Here is a 19,290-nt window from a genome sequence, read left to right on the forward strand (position 1 = left end):
TGTGCACAGCCAACTAAAGTAAAGGAATCACATCAACTCCTATAATATGTTTGTTTCTTCACAGCTGCTATGAAACTGCTATACTTTTCAACATCCCCTTAAATGTTTCCCATTTTCCTTTTTACTCTTGAGCATTACTGGGAGGTGAGGGGACTGCAACTTGAATTTGTATAGAATTCTCTCTCTCTCTCTCTCTCTCTCTCTCTCTCTCTCTCTCCTTCATTGGTTTAAAAAACTGTGTAACATAAGTAATCAACAGAAAGGGAAAACAAAAATAAACATTCATTCCATAGTTGGTCTTGTTGCATGTAACAATTTGTAGTTGGATTCAACATGATCTCCGGTCCCCCCATTGTGGCTCCCAAATTATATTCTTTATCTGCACGCTAAATTTTGTCTCCTCTAGGTTGTTTCAATTACATTAATTTTATAAGATTCCCCTATTACATGCAGAAAGTCAATCCAGATCTGCCAACAGATTTATATTTTTGCAATGTCCTTTTAAATAAACTCTGTATACATCCAACTCCCTATTGAATTTTTCATCGGTAACATCTGGGAACCTTGCTGATAATCTGGCTAGTTTTGCATATTCCCTCAGTTTGTTTTGCCAGTCTAATTTGGATGGGAGAGCTTCTCCTTTCCAACCTTTTGCAATTAAAATTCTGGCTGCATTTCATGTATGCTACAGTAGCAACCAGAATTTGTATAGAATTCAATCAAATCTTCACAGTAATGTAGAATCTATACACCTGTTACTGGCCCTAAGATAACGAATCACAATAAATATAAAATGTACCCCTTATGGAACAAAAGGCTACATAGACGTATGAAAGTTTCTCATTAATTGTATAAGTGGTGGTGCTGACAGACAGGAAAAAAGGGGGTCACCAAAAACCCCAGGATCTCATAGGAATATAGGAAACTGGCTTATATGGAGTCAGACCACTCGTCTATCTAGCTCAGTTTTGTCACACTGGCTGACAGTGGTTTTCCAGGTTTTCAGGCAGGGATCCCAGTCATACCTGGAGATGCTCGAGATTGAACTCAGCAGGCAAGGAAGATGTTCTACCATTGAACTACAGCACTTTCCCACTAACTCAATTATCTTTTCCCACTAACTCAATTATCTTTTATTCTCCCACCACCAAAAAGCCTTGGTTTCCAAACTACTCTCATTAATCTTCCTGCCCTAGACTTCTGGTCTGTGCTCCGTTCCTTTGGTTGCCTATCCTATCCCTAAAAGGTAAGTTTGGGGAAAATTAGAGAGACCAGTAGTGAGATATATTAAAAGACATTCCATTAAATGAAGAGAACAATGAAAAATGCAGCAATTCATGACTAACGTAAATGAGGGGGTCAGACATTATTTTTGTTATCACAATCTGCTTTGGTTCTGAGTTTCATTTACTGGCTATTTACAACAAATTACACGACCACATTAATTTCATCCCTCTTCTTTCCATCGTGGTACTAGATTAATTATACCTAAATATCAACTTTATTAGTCATGCTTCATGGTTGCGGAATTCATCAGTTGTGCAATTAATTCAACGCATGAAATCAGATATGGGCATTCTGTTTGCCATCACATTTCCCAAGTCTGTGAAGCATTATTTTGTATGGAAATGGAATGGAGAGGCACATTTATTTTTATTTTTTAGCATTTTAGGTCTCTTCAGCAGAGGTTTCCTAACTGAATTACCTCACACAATAGATTGCCTAATTTGCCTTTGGTCTGATCCAGCAAGGCTCTTATAATGAAGTTGAATGGTAAAATATTCAAGAGGAAACGCTTATTCACACAACGTATAGTTAAACTATGGAATTCTCTGCCACCAGATGGCCACCAACTTAGAAAGATTCAAAATGGGATTCAACCAGGGTTTCCCAAACGGGTCTGTTTTTGGACTACAATTCCCATCATCCCTAGCTAGCAGGACCAGTGGTACTATCAAACACGAATCAGATGGGTAGTTATTTTTTTAATACTTAATATAAATGAGAAAAACCCTGCTAGATCAGATCAAGTTCTCGCGGTAATGAATAAAGGCTGGGTACACACCATTACTTCCTTCAAAGCATCCTGGGAACTGTTGTTTGTTTGGGGTGCTGGGAATTGTACCTCTGTGTGGGGTAAACTGCAGTTCCCAAGATTCTTTGGTGATAGTCATGTACTTTAAATATATGGTGTATAGACAGTCCATGGGAAGCTGGCAAGTAGGACCTGAGTACAATAGCAGTCTCCACTGATGGAAAAAGAGGGTGGAAGAGAGGGAGAGGTAAGATTCAACAGGAAATCGAGATGGGGCCAGAATGACTGCAGAAGGCCACGTGGTAAGCATAGCTTTGCCTTTTACAGCACTTGGTATTTTCCCTGCCCTCTATGCTAAGAATTAACACTACAGTATACTCACATCACTGAGCTGTCGGGTCACTTTCCTGGCAAGCTCCACATCAGGTGGGTCTGGCAGAGAAGTGTATTTAGCTTTGCGTTCATCGTGCCCCTTTTTGTAGACAATCTGAAATAACAGGGACAGACAAGACCTGCTTGTTTCAACAAGGAAGACATTCACTCTTGCTTTCTCTTAACACGGCTATTCACAGAGGAGCTAGCTTGCACTCACTAGTAAAATAAAGGCAATCAAATTAGCACCACTGCTCTATAGTGTTTGGCAATCCTAAGCAGGTTTACTCTGAAGTAAGTCTCAGTAATGTCAGGGAGCAAATGTGCTTAGGATTGCAGCTGCATGCTGCTTGAAGGACAAGTTGTTATCCTTACATTTCAGCTTAGGAAGAAAATACCCACCCACACCCTCATGCTGACTAAAATATCTTAATGATCCTATCAAGTGTTTGCCGCCTGAAGCGTGTTAAACACGGACTTCCTTATCCAACAACACAGGTCCACAACGCACTAGCAGGATCTCGGTACTTACATCACTGAGGGACTTTTGCGCCTGTGCTACTCTCCTCAGTTCGGGGCTGTCGTCATAAGGGTAGAATAATGCTTTGTCTGCTTCCCAGTCTTCGGTGTATCGTTTCTTAGAGAAAGGGAAGCAATAACAACACGGTCCATTTGGGAAACATAAGCTGAATGGAGGAGGCACCAAATGAATGGGGAAATAATTCAGGGCCTTTCGGGGCCTGGCCTACCTTGCTGTACATTTCGGAAGCTTTTACAGCCTGCACAAACTCGGGAGCATCAGGGGGGAGCAGGTACTTTTCCTTATTCTCTTCCCAGTTCTGTTTGTATAACACCTAGAGAGACAAACCAGCAAGGTTAAGGGAAGCACCTCTGTTTGTTCACCTAAAGCCTATGCTCTGGACATTTCCAGCCAAATATCCCCTAAAGAAGAAGAATAAATTCAGTGGTAGCTTCACAAATGTGGAATTTACTCCCCAGAGAGATTCACCATATCTGCCCCTTTCCTGTTTTTCGGACTTACCTTGCTAACTTGCTGGGAGACCTTCTTTGCGTGTTCTATGTCTCTTGCTTGTCCATCCACGTGACAGTTAGTCTTTGCCGCTTCACCAGCCATGCGATATTTAACCTACAGAAACCACAGATACAGAATAGGGAACCCATAATTAACAGCATATACAACAGATACATGTGTCTAGAATAACATTGCAAAGGTAAAAAGCTCCCTGATACCAAGATGAGGGATGTACTGAAATTAAGTTGGTTTTAATTAGGAATTAAAGTGTTGTGAGACTGACGGAAGTCCAAAGAACAAAAGAATATGAAAAATGAAACACCTAAGAAGTGTTAGCTTCTTAGGAAAACAGACGATATGTAAGAGGTAACAGTTTAAAGTGTATGTATTTGGTTTGCAAAGTCTTAGTTTAATAATGAATGAATCAACGCTGTTCCATCTATGATTTTTTTCTTATCTTCATTAAGATTTAATTGTATTAGTTTATGTAATTTATTTAAATTTCTGCTTTTCTTCTTTCTTTCTTTTCTTTGTAACCCTTTAAAATTATTTTTCTTCTTTTCACATTTAAAAGTTTTGATCTGTATGTATTTGCAATATAACTCAATGAAACAAAAACAAAAAAAAGATACATGCATCACCATGTTTTAGGAGCGTGGACATTTTAAGCAGCTGGAAATATCGACTTCCAACTATACCATTAAGTGAAAGTGGAGGCTTCATCAGAGATGCCCAGGTATAAATGTGCATCTCAATGCAGGTGAGTAATCTGAGTGCACATCGGCACCCGTCCTGTGTTTGTCAATCTTGGACCACAATGCCTCAATGCCCACATTTCCTTTATTGAATAAGAACATGTGTATGTTTGTAGGTGGGTAGGTAGGTCTGTGGGTGTCGCTGGTCAAAAAAGCTATTATTCCTCCCTCCTTGACTCACAGGTATCTAGGCGTTTAATCTGAATCCTAGAATTTCTAGCTTGATGCCGAGTCTGCATTTTGCTATGCCAAGAATCTTAGCAGCATTTCTTCTAAGGTTCCAGATTGGCTTACTGTAACTTTATCCGTGTGGCTCCTACCTTCCTTGCTAGAATTAAAATAGCTTCAGAGAGGCACAGCTCACTGCTTAAATGCTCTGACAGCCCTGGCGCTTACCTCACTGAGCTGGTCCTGGGCTTTCTTGATTCTTCGAAGTTCAGGGGTGTCACTTGTGATTGCATATGGCTTCCCTCTCTCCTTCTCAAACTTCTCTTTGTACTTGTTCTGGAAGGGAAAACAGAGCAAAATGAGGACAGAGTCAACATGCTATCACGCTCTTATTGTGAATCCTCTGGAAACTGTGATGTGGAAGTACTTTCATCTCAAGATTTTAAGTGGTATTTATAGAGACATTCTATGTACCCCTAAGGAGAGAAATACAAGCCTAGTGTGAAAGATAGTTTACAGCAGGAAGAGGCAACCTATGTAGTGCTCTGGGGGGCAGAAATTAATTTTGTTCATCAAATTTTAGGCTTTATGGCAGGGATGGAAATGCTGTGCGGATGCCAATATTATTTTGAAATAAGCCAGACCGCCTCCCTCCTTCCACACTCTTAGAGTGGATAAATCATGGTTACCAATATTTACTACACTGAAAAGAACAGGTGAGCGTCATTTGTAATGTTGTTAGCTATAATATTCATTAAAAAAAAAACAAGCAAAGATTTCTAAATTGAAAACAACTGAGATATTTTTTTAAAAAACCAACCATGTACAACGCAAATATAAAACCTCTGAAAGTTTGGACTTAGCCAAACTTGGGACTCAATGGCTTCAAACAGGAGATGTTAGAAACAACTTTTGACTTACATTACTGAAGAGCTTCTGCATTTTCGAACTGTGATCCAGGTAAGGTGTCATAAACTTTGACGTGTCCACTTTTTTCCGTACAACCTTTTTTCTGACAGGAGGAGAGGCCTTGTGAGCGGTGTCCATGGTTTCAGTAGTATGCTTTGTAGTGGTTACCGTGTGAGGACCAGATCCTGTGGTGTATGTTGTCTCCGTGATCTCCGTAATTATCTAGGAATGTGGGGGAAGTATGATGGGTTTCAATTAGCACCTTGGAATAGCTGTAGAACCTTTTATTACTATCATCACTTTATGGTTTAATATTAAATTTGTTAGTCGCTTTTTCTCGCCCAGGGCAACTCAAAGCAACTTGCAACCAACCAAACTTTTATCTCCTCTTCATTTATTTATTTTAAAGTTTCTATAATATACAGTGGCCTGATCCTCGTGTCACATTATAGTTAGAACAAACCATGGTTTAATGTAAACAAGCAGTGTGCTGGCACATGCTGCTGAAATTAAATCAGAGGTGGAGCTAGCTGCTCCGGCCTCCGGAGTGGCACACATGCTGTGCACCTGGGGGTAGGGCCACAGAAGTGGGGCAAGCGTCCATGGGGGCGGGGTGAGTGTCTCAGGGAGGTGCCACCTGCAGGGAGCGCCCCAGGGGGCAAGACACCCAGGGGGCGGAGCGAACGGTGCATGGCGGGCTGCTTCCTGGGCGGGAAGGAGGGAGCTGTGCCGCTTTGTCAGCAGCCTTCCTCCCTTCCCTCTTCCATTTGACAGCTTGGGGGAGGCTCCCCCCCCGGAAATAGCCTGGGAGCGGGGGGCAATGGCACGCCACCCACCTGTGACTCCCAAGCCTCCCGAGCTATCAGAATGAAGGGGGAAGGGGGGAGAAGGCCACTGGCAGGTCGGCACATCTCCGCCCTTCCCCTGTCGGCTCGTAGTAGGCTTGGGAGTCATGGGCAGACGGAGCGCCGAATGTCACCCCCCCAATGATGACACCTGGGGAGGCCCACCCCACCGCCCCTTTCCTCCACTCCTGGTTGCACTCCGCCTTTACTTCTACTTCCGTCATGCTGCTAGGGAACAAACCATGGTTTGGTGTTTGGTTTACCCCTAGTGATTTGTCTGGGGGGAAAGAAACCACAAGTGCAGGTTTGGACTACACAACAAGCCCCATCGTGACTCGCTTCCCAGTAGTGCTGCAGGAGCGGGAGGGGAACGAAGCACCTATGGTTTCATATTTTAACTATGGTTAAAATAAGGTTAAAACATTATTTTAACCATGGGTTAATGTGATATGTGAATCAGGTCTCTGCATTTCAAGATCAGCGCAAGCCAGATACACATGGGCCTGTTCATAAAGAGTCTCTAACAGTTTTCATGCATACTGCAAAATAAAAGTATTAAGCCTCACCCGAACAATGTATTTTACTGACTGTTGTTTGCACCGTTTCCTCACAAAATATAAAATAACCTAATGTACCTATGTGGTGGTTGAAAGGACTTGTAAACAGCTTTCCTAGGGTTGTCATATTTCAAAAAGTGAAAATGCAGACACAAAAGCTGTTCAGCGCTGCTTCTTTTTTGGGCAAGATAAAATAAAAATAAAAATTGCTACAAAATTGGCAAAAAATCAACATTACCGATGTGGACTGCCGTAGACCCAGGTTTCCATTTTCAATGGACAGCTCCCAGCCCTAGCTTTCCTCTCCATATGCAGCATGGAGTAAAAATCTAAACATGCAATTGTACTAATTGGGGAGTGGGGGGGGGAGATTGGAGGGGAGGAATCTGTGGCGACCATATGTTTGGGGTAGTGCGTCCATGTGCCCTACAGAGGGCAGTCCTTTGTTTGAAGGCTTGACAGAGGACATTTCTATCCATTCCATCTGTGGTTTAAAAAAAGACCTGTGTAGAGGGGGAGCATTAAAAAGACCATCACCAGTTAGCATAGGCTTCCTCAAGCTTGGCCTGCCATATGTTTTTGGCCTACAACTCCCATGATCCCTAGCTAGCAGAACCAGTGGTCAGGGATGATGGGAACTGTAGTCTCAAAACATCTGGAGGGAAGAGTTTGAGGAAGCCTGAGTTAGCATCTGCACAGGTCACCTGGTCACAATCTTCCCCACAGTGGTGAGATGTTATTCTTTTCTATTTAAATTGCAGAAATTATTTTTTGAATTTGCATCAAATTTACACATATAAATTAGCATATGCAAATATTATGCAAATAGGTCCCTTTTGCCCTCTTTTATGGTGGTGTATTTGTTCTTTTGTAAGGAGATTTATAAGTGGCCACCCTATCCAGACAATGTATTTACAATAGCTTTTGTAGGGTCAATTCACTCAGAAGCTGCAGAATCTATCACCATGACTGCAGAGCTCACTGCTAGAATTTTCAGGGTATTCACCAATATTTTGGTTCACATTCTGTGTGTGAATGTGTCAAATAGGACTGATGGGAAGCATCAACCATGAGTTAGCAATGCTGCAGTGCAGGACAATGAGGTATGACACTGCAGCCAGATGGGCTGGGTATAAATAGTGAAATTATTATTATTATTATTATTATTATTATTATTATTATTATTATTATTATTATTACATTGCCCCCCAATATAAGTCCCCCTTCCATTTGAGGAATGCCTTAATGTGCTTATTATATTAACATGACACACATCACCCAAGCTGTTTCCATGAGAAACAGGTTGGCTGTTCAAAAGGTTGACTGTTTTCTAAATAAAGGTTTCTGGTTATTCACCACCGGGCTTGGATTTCACAAGAGTTTTTCGCACCACCATTGCACACAGAAAACTCCCACTGACGTCAAGAGGAATTTTGAATGTGGATCAGTGAAGGGGTAGCCTCAGAGAGCAGAAACACTCTTAAAACTGTTATACTTTGGAAGAACCTTTAGCAAGATTAAAATGAGTGAGATTACACCACAATACATGATCAGAGAATTGCTAAACAAGAATAATCAGTGTCTCTGCAAGATGTATATGAGGTCATTATATATATATATATATGGCTAAATTTAAAACTGAAGCAGCATATATATAATTTATCTGAAAGTGATAGATAGTACACGACATATTAGCTTTTTGTTGTTGTTGCTTACACTGATACTCATGTTTTAAACATGGTTAGATTCTATATAAAAACAGCAATAAAATAAATTTCAGAAATTATTTTAAGTATCTATTGTTAAACCTTTTATAAAGTACTTTATTTTTTCTAAAAGTGACAACCCATCATAGGAAACAAAAATAACCTCGGTGCAGCTAGCAGTGGATTATAAAAACATGTCTACTTTAGGATAACATCTCAGGCAGACTCAACTAGCCTGTATAAGCTACAGAGCTTTCTGTAAGTGGAGAAATTTCCATGCATATTAGCTTATTTTGTGTTGTTCTTATTTTATAGATTCTGTTTTACTTGCAGAACTCTACCACCATCTCCACATGTTACTGAAAGCCTGAAGAAATATTTCATCTTGTAAAGATTTAAAACAGAAACATTAGGAGAACCAATTAAATCATTTTTTAAAAATAAATTCTGCAGTAATTTCATGAAGATGCGCCATCACATAAACAAGAAACAAAAGATAGGAACGCAAGATTGGGGCGTGCATGATGAAAATGGGTGACACCACAAAATGAATGGATACAGGACTGATGTGTACAGGTATAAAAGTAGGCAGGAAGAAGACTTTGGTACATCTCTTATTTTGAATCTATTCCATTCCTCTTTTAAATGACATTTCTCATTTCGTGGTTCTTAAGGAGTACTGTTCACTGTTCTCTGTAAACTGAAGCACCGCTATCATGATATCAACGTGAGAGGTATAGTCATAACCAATAAAGCCCATGAAATATTAGTTAATGATTTTTCTGGGATGCAGATTGTACAATGAATCTGCATCCGCCCAAAGGGAAGCAAGAAAAACCTAATCTAATAGCATACAAAGCACTGAGCATAATAACAACTATAGGAGCAAAAGAATACAATGCCATTAGAGCCCTTTGCAAATTAATGCCATCCACACAGGATCAGGAGGAGAAAAGTACTTCTTTGAATATTGTGTTAATATTCTGCGTTAATAATCAAGCCATATTTCTTGATTAAGTCATTGGTCACACAGTTCTACGGGGTACTGGATGAATTTCACATCCTAGTGGATTATTATGTGGGAACACATAAAACCCTGAAAAAGCATTAAAAATAACGAAAGAAGGGGTTTGCGCATAAAGCAGAGGCTTTTACCTCTCCCGGTTCACCCTCAATGACCTCCTCTTCAATGTAGTACTATAAACAAAGGAGAGACCTTGTTATTTTTCACAATATCATTCATAAAGAGACACATCTTTTCCTTTGACTCAAAGAATAAAAATTAGGGCTGAAGAAATGTTTTGGTAGTAGAGGTAATGTTCTGCTGGAAAATTCTTGAAGATTCCCACCAGCAAAGGAACAGGTGAAGGTTTACAAACATTCGTTTCACTGCGGCAAAGAGCAATTCATGAGCATAAGTAGGTTTTCAAGGTCAGATCACCCTCAACAAATATGCAAAAGGCTGTAGCAAGTGTGAAATACCTTGTCTCCCAGCAGCTTAGGTTTTGGACACTGTACAGAGCCCCATCTAAGGACCCAAGACTGTATACCTCTAGCTACGCTTGCAGAGTTTCCTATACACATACACTCAGCTGAAGCCCCATTTCCCATGGGATACTAGTTTTTTTAATGGGGAGGAAGACGTATTTCACATAAAGATTCAAATGTCAGCTCTTGGAAATAGTCAGAAAAACATACCAGCAGGTTGCACAATTAAAGTTGGTTTAGAGCTCTTGAACCACAAACTCAATCCCTTCGCCCCAATTGGTCTTTTTTGTAATAAAGAAAGTGACAGGAAAGTGCACTGGATAGTGTGAGATAACCCTTGTTTGATGCAATGTGGGTCAATCTAACCACAAACAAATCAGAATGAATGTTCAGTAAATAGCTGGTGTCATCTAATCTCCCTGCAAACAGTCAGGATGAATGATCAATGAGCCTAAAGGTACATTCGTACCTTTGATTCATTTCTTCTACGTCTGTCGTGAACTAATCTCATTAATACTCCATGAAGTATCCAGTATTGCAGCTGGCTATGTCAGGCCTGAACTGAGTTCCCATAGGGATCAGGGACTCATATTTCATATGGAACAAATCCAGTATCTGCAAAGGTTCAGCCTCAACATCTATTTGCCAGCCCAGAAATAAAAAGGATGAGTTAGGACTGGTATTGGGGCTTGCTTACTCCACTTCCACCTTTTCCTTAAAATGACCCTCTGGCAAAACCGATTGCTGGCAAAGGTTTTAAATCTGGAAACTGCAATAACCTTTGAAAGGCCCAAATCAACATGTTGACTTCATGAGGAAAAGGGTGTATGGTTGATCTCCCCTAAGATTAATCATGTATCTGGAGTATTCTATTGTCCATACAGTGAAGAAAGAATCAGGCCCCACCATGTAAAATTTAAGCATTATATCCTTACTGCATAGACTTAATAAAATAGAAGCCATGGCCTCCAGAATCTTGTTAACTTAACCAAATCTAATCACAACTTCTAGGCAATCCCCATGGAAATGATCCCGATAGTAACATGCCCAAATTCCTTTAGTACTATCAGTATGTCATTCTTCATGTTAAAGAGCTACCCTAAAACTGTGAGAGAAATCAATTAGCCAACAACTACTCAAAGCTTACCCAGTGCAGATTATGCAGGTCCAAACTCCTATTCGTGTGAATAGCTCTCTAGCCTGCATTTTCATTTGCATTCCATAGTACCAACATAGAATCAGAGTAGTTTGGAGTGTGGACTCTCACAAATGCAGTCAGTCAAGTATGTCCAAAACTGAACAAAGATCCGAAAGAGCCAAAAATGCTTAACTGGAACATGTTTTTGTCAGCGACCCTAGGACTGAATTTGTTTTACTATCGCAAGCTTTGCTGATTTATAATTTCTGTCTTGGTGTATAAAATCCAATTTGTATACATATTGCTGATGGGCCTGCTCTAACTCTTAAAAGATCCTTCAAAATTATTTCCCAAAGCTGATCCACAACATTATCAAGATAAAACCTATCACTGATAGTGGCAACCAGCATCATCTCAGACATTTGAGTGATAGGGCTTGCATTAATCAACATCTCAGTGCATCTCAGTTTCAAACTACACTCAATATCACAAGAGTGTTTATCGAGAATTATTCGTATCATTTCATGTATGGTATATTCTGGTGAAACTGAGGCATAGCTGATGATATACTATAGATGACGCAAGAGCCACCGTGATCTATTTTTGTATCTTTCATCTACAGTATGACATGGTCACCCGCATTTAAATTGATATAGATATAAATAGATTATTAGACTTGTTGCTAAGTCCAGATGCCTCTCTACTGGGCTATATGTGCTCTCAGTATTATAAATCGCATTACATCAAACTGAACATTCATTATTCATTATTTGTGTCTTATGGATTGTCAATTTATGAGTGATTTTCTATTGTTGGCTCATTTGGATTGTGTGCTTACTGCAGCCAAATGTATAGGTTTATATGCTGTGAGTTTTTATTGTTTTTTGTTCTTCTTTGATATGGAAAGTCTTTAAAAACTGATCTTAAAAGCCCCCCCCCAATAGAATATAGAGCAGGGATGGAGAATCTCAGACTCGTTGTCCAATTATGACCCTTCACATTTCCATGGACCACATTAGCCCAAGGCGAAGTCTGAAGAAACTGGCCACCTAAAGGAAGAGTCCACCATTGCCAACACCAGCAGCTGATGAATGCTTTTGCAAATAACTTTGTTCCAGAAGAAAAATGTGCTTGTTTCCCAAGCTGCAAATGCCACCGTGTGCCTGGGTGGGTTACAAGAACAGACGGAGTGAATTCTCCCCCTGGCTTTTTCTTCACAGCCTGCCAATGGTACTTGGCAGTAAAAGAGAATGTAGATGGAGAGAGGGGAGAGAGCTTCACTGTGTATGCATGTGCCTGTAGGAATGCTGTACTAATTCTATTTATAAATGAGAATATATGCATAGGCATGGGCATTCATAAGCAGATGTGCATGTAGTTGTCAGAGAGCTTGTGAGAAACTATATGTGTGCCACCACAGGAGCACAACCATACGTTTTTCCCTGTGGTCTACTGGCCGGCTTCAGATTGGTAGCATAGGCCCTTTACTAAGAAGAAATGTTTCCTATGTCTGACCTACAGGTTCTGCATAAACCAGTAGAGCCAGATATCCCAAACAAAATGTTCATGCAAAGAATCATCCATGACATGCCCTTGGATTTTGGCTCCTGGAGAGCAAATGCTTCATTGCTCAGCAATATGTTAAATTTGTTTCTGAACATGAATCTGTTTCACCCAGAGTTAAAACATGAGAGTAATGTATAACTGGCAAGCAATGATGAAGACCAGAGCTATTTTTAATGTTTCTGGAAAGGGCTATGCAGCTCTAAACTAATACCAGATGCAATTGTTGCCATTTTATTTATAATGTTTTAGCCTAACTATGAATATCTCAAGAAAGATGGGGGGGAAAGAGAGACAGACATCTGGAGAAACAAGCCCACATAGGCACAATTCAAAGTCAATTAAAAATGACACTGTGAAATAGAGAACAATTATTAGTCTAATGAGAAACACACAGTGATGAGAGAACAGACAGGAATACCAGATATTATGACATGATAGGTATGAATATGTGAAAAAATATGACAGCTTTTGCCACTGCAACAAAGGAAAATATTATGGTCAAAGATACCCTTGATTGTGACACTTGTCATAAATAACATACAATAGATAATACTATCACAGCAGAATTGACTAGCTTGTATCTAAGTCATATGCAGAGTAGACACATTGAAATAAACGAACTTAAGTTAGTCATGCCCATTGATTTTGCTGGGTCTACTTTGAATATAACATAGTTGGACACAACCCTATAAAACCTTTATACAACATATCGAAACTCACAGTCAATATGTACAGTGAGCTTCAATCGCCAATTGTTGGCACAGTGTGGATAGTGGTCATGGCTCATATGTATTAGATGACATTGAGTCAAAACCACATAGGAAGCTGCCTTGGCCCATTGGCCCATCAAGCTCATTTATTGTCTATGCTATCTAGCCGTGGTTTCTCTAGGGTTTAAAATAGGAGTATTACCTAGAGAGGCCTTGAACATGCAAAGCACATGCTCTACCTCTGAACTATGTTTCCTTTCCCAAACACACCCATTGAGAAAACCTAGTGATTACAAGGAGTTTGCATATGGGTGTTGTTTGCAACTCATGGCTGGGACTTGATTTTAAAAAGCTACATAAAGATCCAGGAAGCCCTGGATAGGCAGCCACAATCCTGCTACCTATGAACAAATAGCCATGGCCAAACTAGATCACTGACCTTAATGTCCATTAATGTCCATTAATAATATCATTAAATAATGGGAATTCCATAATCAACTACATAGAACTTTTCCAAATATTTAACTCAGATTGAAGGCTAAGCGTTGGTGAGGGAACTAAGATGGGCATCATTGCCATCATTTTCTTCTCATGCTGCATTTTCTTCACAGCTTGAAGAGGTCAGCCATATACATATATACTTCTAAAAATGGCCAGTCAGAATACTGAATCTGGAGACAGTCACATTTTAGAAGCAGTAATCTCAGGTTCCTGACTTGCTATTAGTTGTTGGTATTTCCTCTAAGAAATAACTAAACCCACATTTCTCGAGACAAAAGAATTCAGGAAGTCAAAATGTTTGGCGTCTTACCTCCACAACCTCCTCATATTCTTCTTCTTCCATCTTTGCAGAGTGTTTTTCCCCCTACTCGCTGGCCACAAGAGAGGTGGAAAAATGAACATCAGCGCAATGAACTCAATGCCACAGAGCATTAGCAATCAAAGACAGGCATCCAAATAATGTACCCATCAGCGCAAGGATTTACCCCTGTCCCCCTCTTCTCCTCTTGCACACCCTCTAAATCTCTCTTTCCCCAACCCCCCAGAGCAGATTTACAGGGCACACACAAGATGAGGAGAGGGGAAAGCTCCATTGCACATGTGTAAATATTTGCCTTATGAAACTTGTTAGTTGGATACCACCCAAAACTAGGATATGCATGGATTTTGTTATGCTGTTAAAATATCAGACTAATATAATTATACAGTATCTTATGAGAGAGAGAAAAAGGAAGAAGAAAATATGGTATCATTGCAAAAAAAAAAAGTTACTAGTTGGATCCCATGTTAGTTCTACTAGTAGCAGACCCATTAAAATGAATGGGTGTGATCAATTTAGGTCCATTAATTTCAGTGGGTCTCCTTTGAGCAGAACTTGATTGACTGCAACTCAATATTGCAAAGCATTGCAAAGCATCTTTCTACTTAGTTTCCAAACCATACAATTACCAACTGTCTTTTCAAAACTATATAAAAGAACATACGTAATTGTTTTTAAAATTAGACACTGAATTGCCTTAGTTCTTCCTTCTATATAATTTTCTCAATTATAGCTATATCTCATAGTCTATATCAGCACTGGGCAGAAAGCATATCAGATAGATCTCTGGGTGATTTGTAGTAGATCGGCAATTGTTTTTGATACACAATGGTTCAACAACAGCTATAACAAAGTGAATTCCACCCCAACCCCCAAATGAGGTGCCTGAAATGAAGAAAGCTCATCAGGAGGGGACTTTTGTGCAAATGGACTGTGAGCTCAGTTTGGTTTTACTACTGAAAGCAAATTCCTAGGCTTAGAATGTACGCTCTGTTCTTTCATTTGAACAACATGGGAGGAATTCAACACCGTGCTAAGGCGATTGTTCCATCAAGGCAAGCATTTTGGCTTGCCAGATAGAACAACCCCCCTCTCTCCCCACCCCCTACACACTGTTCCAAGGGTTCTCCCAATTTTAGGGGTTCAGGGGAAGGAAGCTACGCTGTGGAAGCAGAAGTCCTTGCACAGGGTTTCCACTGACACAACTCATTAGTTTAATCCCACCCTATATTTTTTGAATATGGTTGGTAGATCTTGGGTTCTAGTAAAAAAAACAAACCAACACACAGTGGACCTCATATGCCTGAAGTCTGCCCACCCCAACTCTAGGCAACCAATTTTTAATTGTTGAAACTCTGTCCTCTTTCCATACATCAGCCTTGCATATTTCTGATGCTACTAAGTTGAATTATGAAAGCTACCGTATTTTTCGCCCTATAGGATGCACCTATAGCTTTTTGGGGGGGAAATAAAGGGGAAATTTTTATTCCCCCCCCCCCCAGGCGCTGAGCTGGGGCGGGGGAAGCCCGAGCTTCCCCCGACCCCAGCCCCCAGAACAGGCAACTCTCCGCAAGCCATGGGAGCCCGGCACCGGGCTCCCACGCCTTGCGGAGAGCTGCGCAAAGCCTGGAGAGCGAGAGGGGTCGGTGCGCACAAAAATACGGTACCTTTCACTTTTTGGCCTGTTCAGGAGTACAAGCAACATGGGATGGAGAAGGGGTATGTAGGGGACATGCGCCCCAACATGCATCCTGTGTGCTGCACCCCAACACTGGACAGAAAGATTCAAAGAGGAGTTCTAAGCACATAGAGATAAATGCACTTAGAAACCTCCAACACAGTAAGGAACCCTGATAATGCAGGATTCCCAATCACATCAAAGCTTTTAACTGCATTGAGTTGAATATAACTAAAAGCTTACTTCAGATCTTCTCACTCAATTTTCAAAAGTCTCCTGTGAGTGTGAAGACACTGGGATGGGCCTTGCAGATATGATGCCACTGCCCTCTTCACTCAAGAGGGCTGCTATATAAGTCAGCAACAGAATTTCACTGTTCTAGTTAGCTAGACCCAAGGTCACCCAATGAGTTTCATGGCCAAAAGGTACTAGGTCCAGCTAAATCACACTGGCTTTTTTGGTGTCCAAACTGGAGGATTCTCCTAGTACTTAGTTCTAATCTGTTAGAATGCCAGTAAGCAAGTATGTGGAGCTAACTAAGTGACTTCAAAATTGTGTCTATTTTCTTCTGTGACTAGGACATTTGTGACATGCAAAATAAGTTAGATGCTGTTATGAAGTAAGTTTCTGGCCAAACAGAGCACCCCATGTAATAAATGTGATTCTATTTTGAAGAACTGGTGGGAAACTTTCAGTCACACCCGTAGCAATTCCCAGGCATGCATCTGTTACCTTGTGCAAGAGCTTATAGAAGAGAAACAATTGGCACCTCTCTGCTGGCAGCGGCTACCAGCACAAGACAAAACACCAGCAGTGGTTAATCCGCATTAATCTTTTCTGGGTGGAAATATCACATGCAGTTCTGATCCATGGGATTACAGCCATAACGCTTTGAACTTTCTCTCCAGCAACCAGAAAATAAGTGTCACAGAACATGATTTTACCAGATGGGCAGGATATAAATAATGATATTATTATTATTATTATTATTATTATTATTATTATTATTATTGAAGTCAAATATGCTTGCTAAAGATTTGAGATGTAGGCCTTAAGAGTGGAGAACTCTCCTATCCAGTAATGTTACACAAGCTTAGAAAAAGCCTCCTGCCTAGTCACCAAGGGTGAATATAAGTCGCTTGCCGGTGACCAGCCAAGGCGGCTTTTCTAAACTAGAATTGGTCATTCTCTCTTCCCAGCCTGTTTCCTTCTTTCAGACCATCAATGCCACACCATCATTTACATCAATATAAATGGCAGCCAGTTGTTTTTATGAACAAATAACTTTTTGGTTTTACTTGCAAGGCTGTTTTAACAATAGTAGTCTAATTTCAGCACACGTGCAAATTCAGCAATGTATTTCAAATGACCTTAAGTTAATGAAGTTAACTTCTGTCTTCCCACCATTGGCCTTTAAGGATTGTTTGCTTCTGTGCCTCTTTTCTTTATGTATTTTTCCTCTCAAACCTGGGAAATATAAAATGAATGAATGAATTCATTAGAACTGTGAATTCAGCAGGCCCTGCGGTGCCCTGGGTTTGCAGCCCCTTTTTCTAACGCGGGCAAGGACATGAAGGTTTGCAACAGCTGCTTCCTAGTTCAAATATATTTGCCATGTAAGTTAATACCTCAGAGCGATTGGCTGGTTTTGTTTAGCTAGCTAAACAGCAATTCCTTCTGAGGCAAGTGGCAATCCAGTACTGTGGGTTAAATATAGGCTCTTTAGACACTGTCCCTTCCTAGTGCCAATTTTCTTCAGTAAAGGTAGAATAAAATAAGATTTAAAAGTGGTGCCTCACCAACAAAACTCGCTAAAATTCTGAGGAAATAAAACACAAGAGCTACTTAAATAGGAGAACATTAATCTACCAAGTCCCTATGTTTTACCATCCCCAGATTACACAGCCAGGACCTCATCTCTCCTCAGTAAAACCTTATCCAATACAATCCCTTCCTGACTTGCCTCACTGAAAATAAACAGATGCTCGAAAAATAAATGTTTATTAGCTCTTATTCTGATGGAAGTCCCAACAGGCCACAAAGTCTTTGAAGAGACAAACTGGCTAGTTGGCCAAGATAAATTCTATAGAAAACGAAACAATGATTTTAAAAAATGAACTTACCAGCAATATTTAAATAATTTCCTTAGCAGCAAAGCCTCTCCAACTGTCCTCCCTCCTGAGAAACGCTGGGCAAAAGCAGCATTCATCTGATGCATCAGCTCCTAAATTATGATGTTCTTGGGGCAGCCAATCAGATTCGGTCTCGATCAAGTTTCAGATACTAAATATACAAAGTGACCCTTTGGACGGCCACCTGTTCAGCAGCGCCACAAAGGAAAGCAGCACATACTTGCCATTAGTCTGATTTCTAACCAAAACATTACAAGAGCATCAACTCAGCCAAATTATGAATGCTGGCAAAATACGTAATATTATTGCAACAAGATATGAACAAAAAAAATAGGGACGATATTGCAGGCGGGGAGCAATGCCCACCTAGAGAACGCTGTGACTTCTCTGCTCTGCGTGGTTTGTGGTGGCATTTAGCCAAAGGCAGGGAGGAGTCCTAGGATTAGTCCATGAGGAGTGGGATGCTTGGTGCCTTGTCAACCTCAGTCTATCCTCAGTCAGTCCCCACTTGCCCACCTTCTTGCTGCTTTCTCCATCCTTATTCTCAGCATTGCCCTTTTGGGACTCAGCACAGAGTAGGATGGAGACAAAGCTTAGAACTAGTTCTCAGCCTTTCATTGGATCTGACCCACCTACTGTTGCTTTCTGCCCAATGGACACCAGTCACCATGGCCTATTCAGCCATTCAAACGAGTGCTGTGCTGAAAATTACTTCTGCAATTTTTCAGCCACTCTCCATCACTTTGTAAGAAACGTTGTTTTATTATGAAACAGGAGAGAAACATTCGGTGGCATTCTTGCAGTTGGGGTGCAGGGTTTTTCTTGGTGGCCAAGGATACTTTTGAATTTCCTTCCTTCCACAGTCTTCCCAGATGCCTCCATTCTCCAAAAACCTCATGACATCTAACTGTCAATTGTGCCCCAAATCTCAGACAACTGGGTGAGCTCAGGGCTCTGATGCTTTTCAAGAATGAGTGCCTTTGGCAGACTGTCCCCAGAAAAGGGACTCAGCTCTATACATCATTTCATGCAGTGTGGGAGAATGATATAGGTAAGCCGATCAATACACCTAAACGCCTCTTCCTTCAACTACCCTCTCCCTACCCTCCCCAACATTGGTGTGAAATAACTGCAGCAGAACCATTGTCGTTGTTTCAATATTTTATTGCTTGGTCAGTTTGGTTTCGAACATATAAATGTACATTCATGTCATTGTAATGTTGAAAATCAGTAGTGTGTTTTTTTATAAAAAAAATCAGTGTGGAAAGTTTAAGATAAAAGAAAAGGCTTCACTTAGAAAAACAAAACCAGTGACTGCTTCTATCTCAGGCACTGAATGGCCAATCACCCTGGCTTCACATACTTCCATCAAAGCTTG

At 40.6% G+C, this 19,290-nt stretch overlaps 1 protein-coding gene across 50 annotated transcripts in view; it reads right to left on the reverse strand.

The window, feature by feature from the left end:
* The window catches only part of NEB (nebulin), a 153,449-nt gene extending 135,404 nt beyond the window's left edge, over positions 1–18,045 (reverse strand). For all 50 annotated transcript variants that reach the window (XM_081927821.1, XM_081927807.1, XM_081927808.1 and 47 more), the window contains exons 1-10: positions 17,904–18,045; positions 17,151–17,247; positions 14,094–14,154; positions 9,536–9,577; positions 5,285–5,494; positions 4,592–4,699; positions 3,450–3,554; positions 3,157–3,261; positions 2,940–3,044; positions 2,418–2,522 (exon numbers count right to left, since the gene is read on the reverse strand). In XM_081927821.1, the coding sequence (XP_081783947.1) occupies positions 2,418–2,522; positions 2,940–3,044; positions 3,157–3,261; positions 3,450–3,554; positions 4,592–4,699; positions 5,285–5,494; positions 9,536–9,577; positions 14,094–14,126 (813 nt within the window). In that variant the 5' untranslated portion in view covers positions 14,127–14,154; positions 17,151–17,247; positions 17,904–18,045. The remainder of the gene's footprint in view (positions 1–2,417; positions 2,523–2,939; positions 3,045–3,156; positions 3,262–3,449; positions 3,555–4,591; positions 4,700–5,284; positions 5,495–9,535; positions 9,578–14,093; positions 14,155–17,150; positions 17,248–17,903) is intronic.
* Between the last annotated feature and the right edge of the window lie 1,245 nt (positions 18,046–19,290).

This window comes from Podarcis melisellensis, assembly GCF_964234715.1.
Source record: "Podarcis melisellensis genome assembly, chromosome: 1".
NCBI classification, from domain to species: domain Eukaryota; kingdom Metazoa; phylum Chordata; class Lepidosauria; order Squamata; family Lacertidae; genus Podarcis; species Podarcis melisellensis.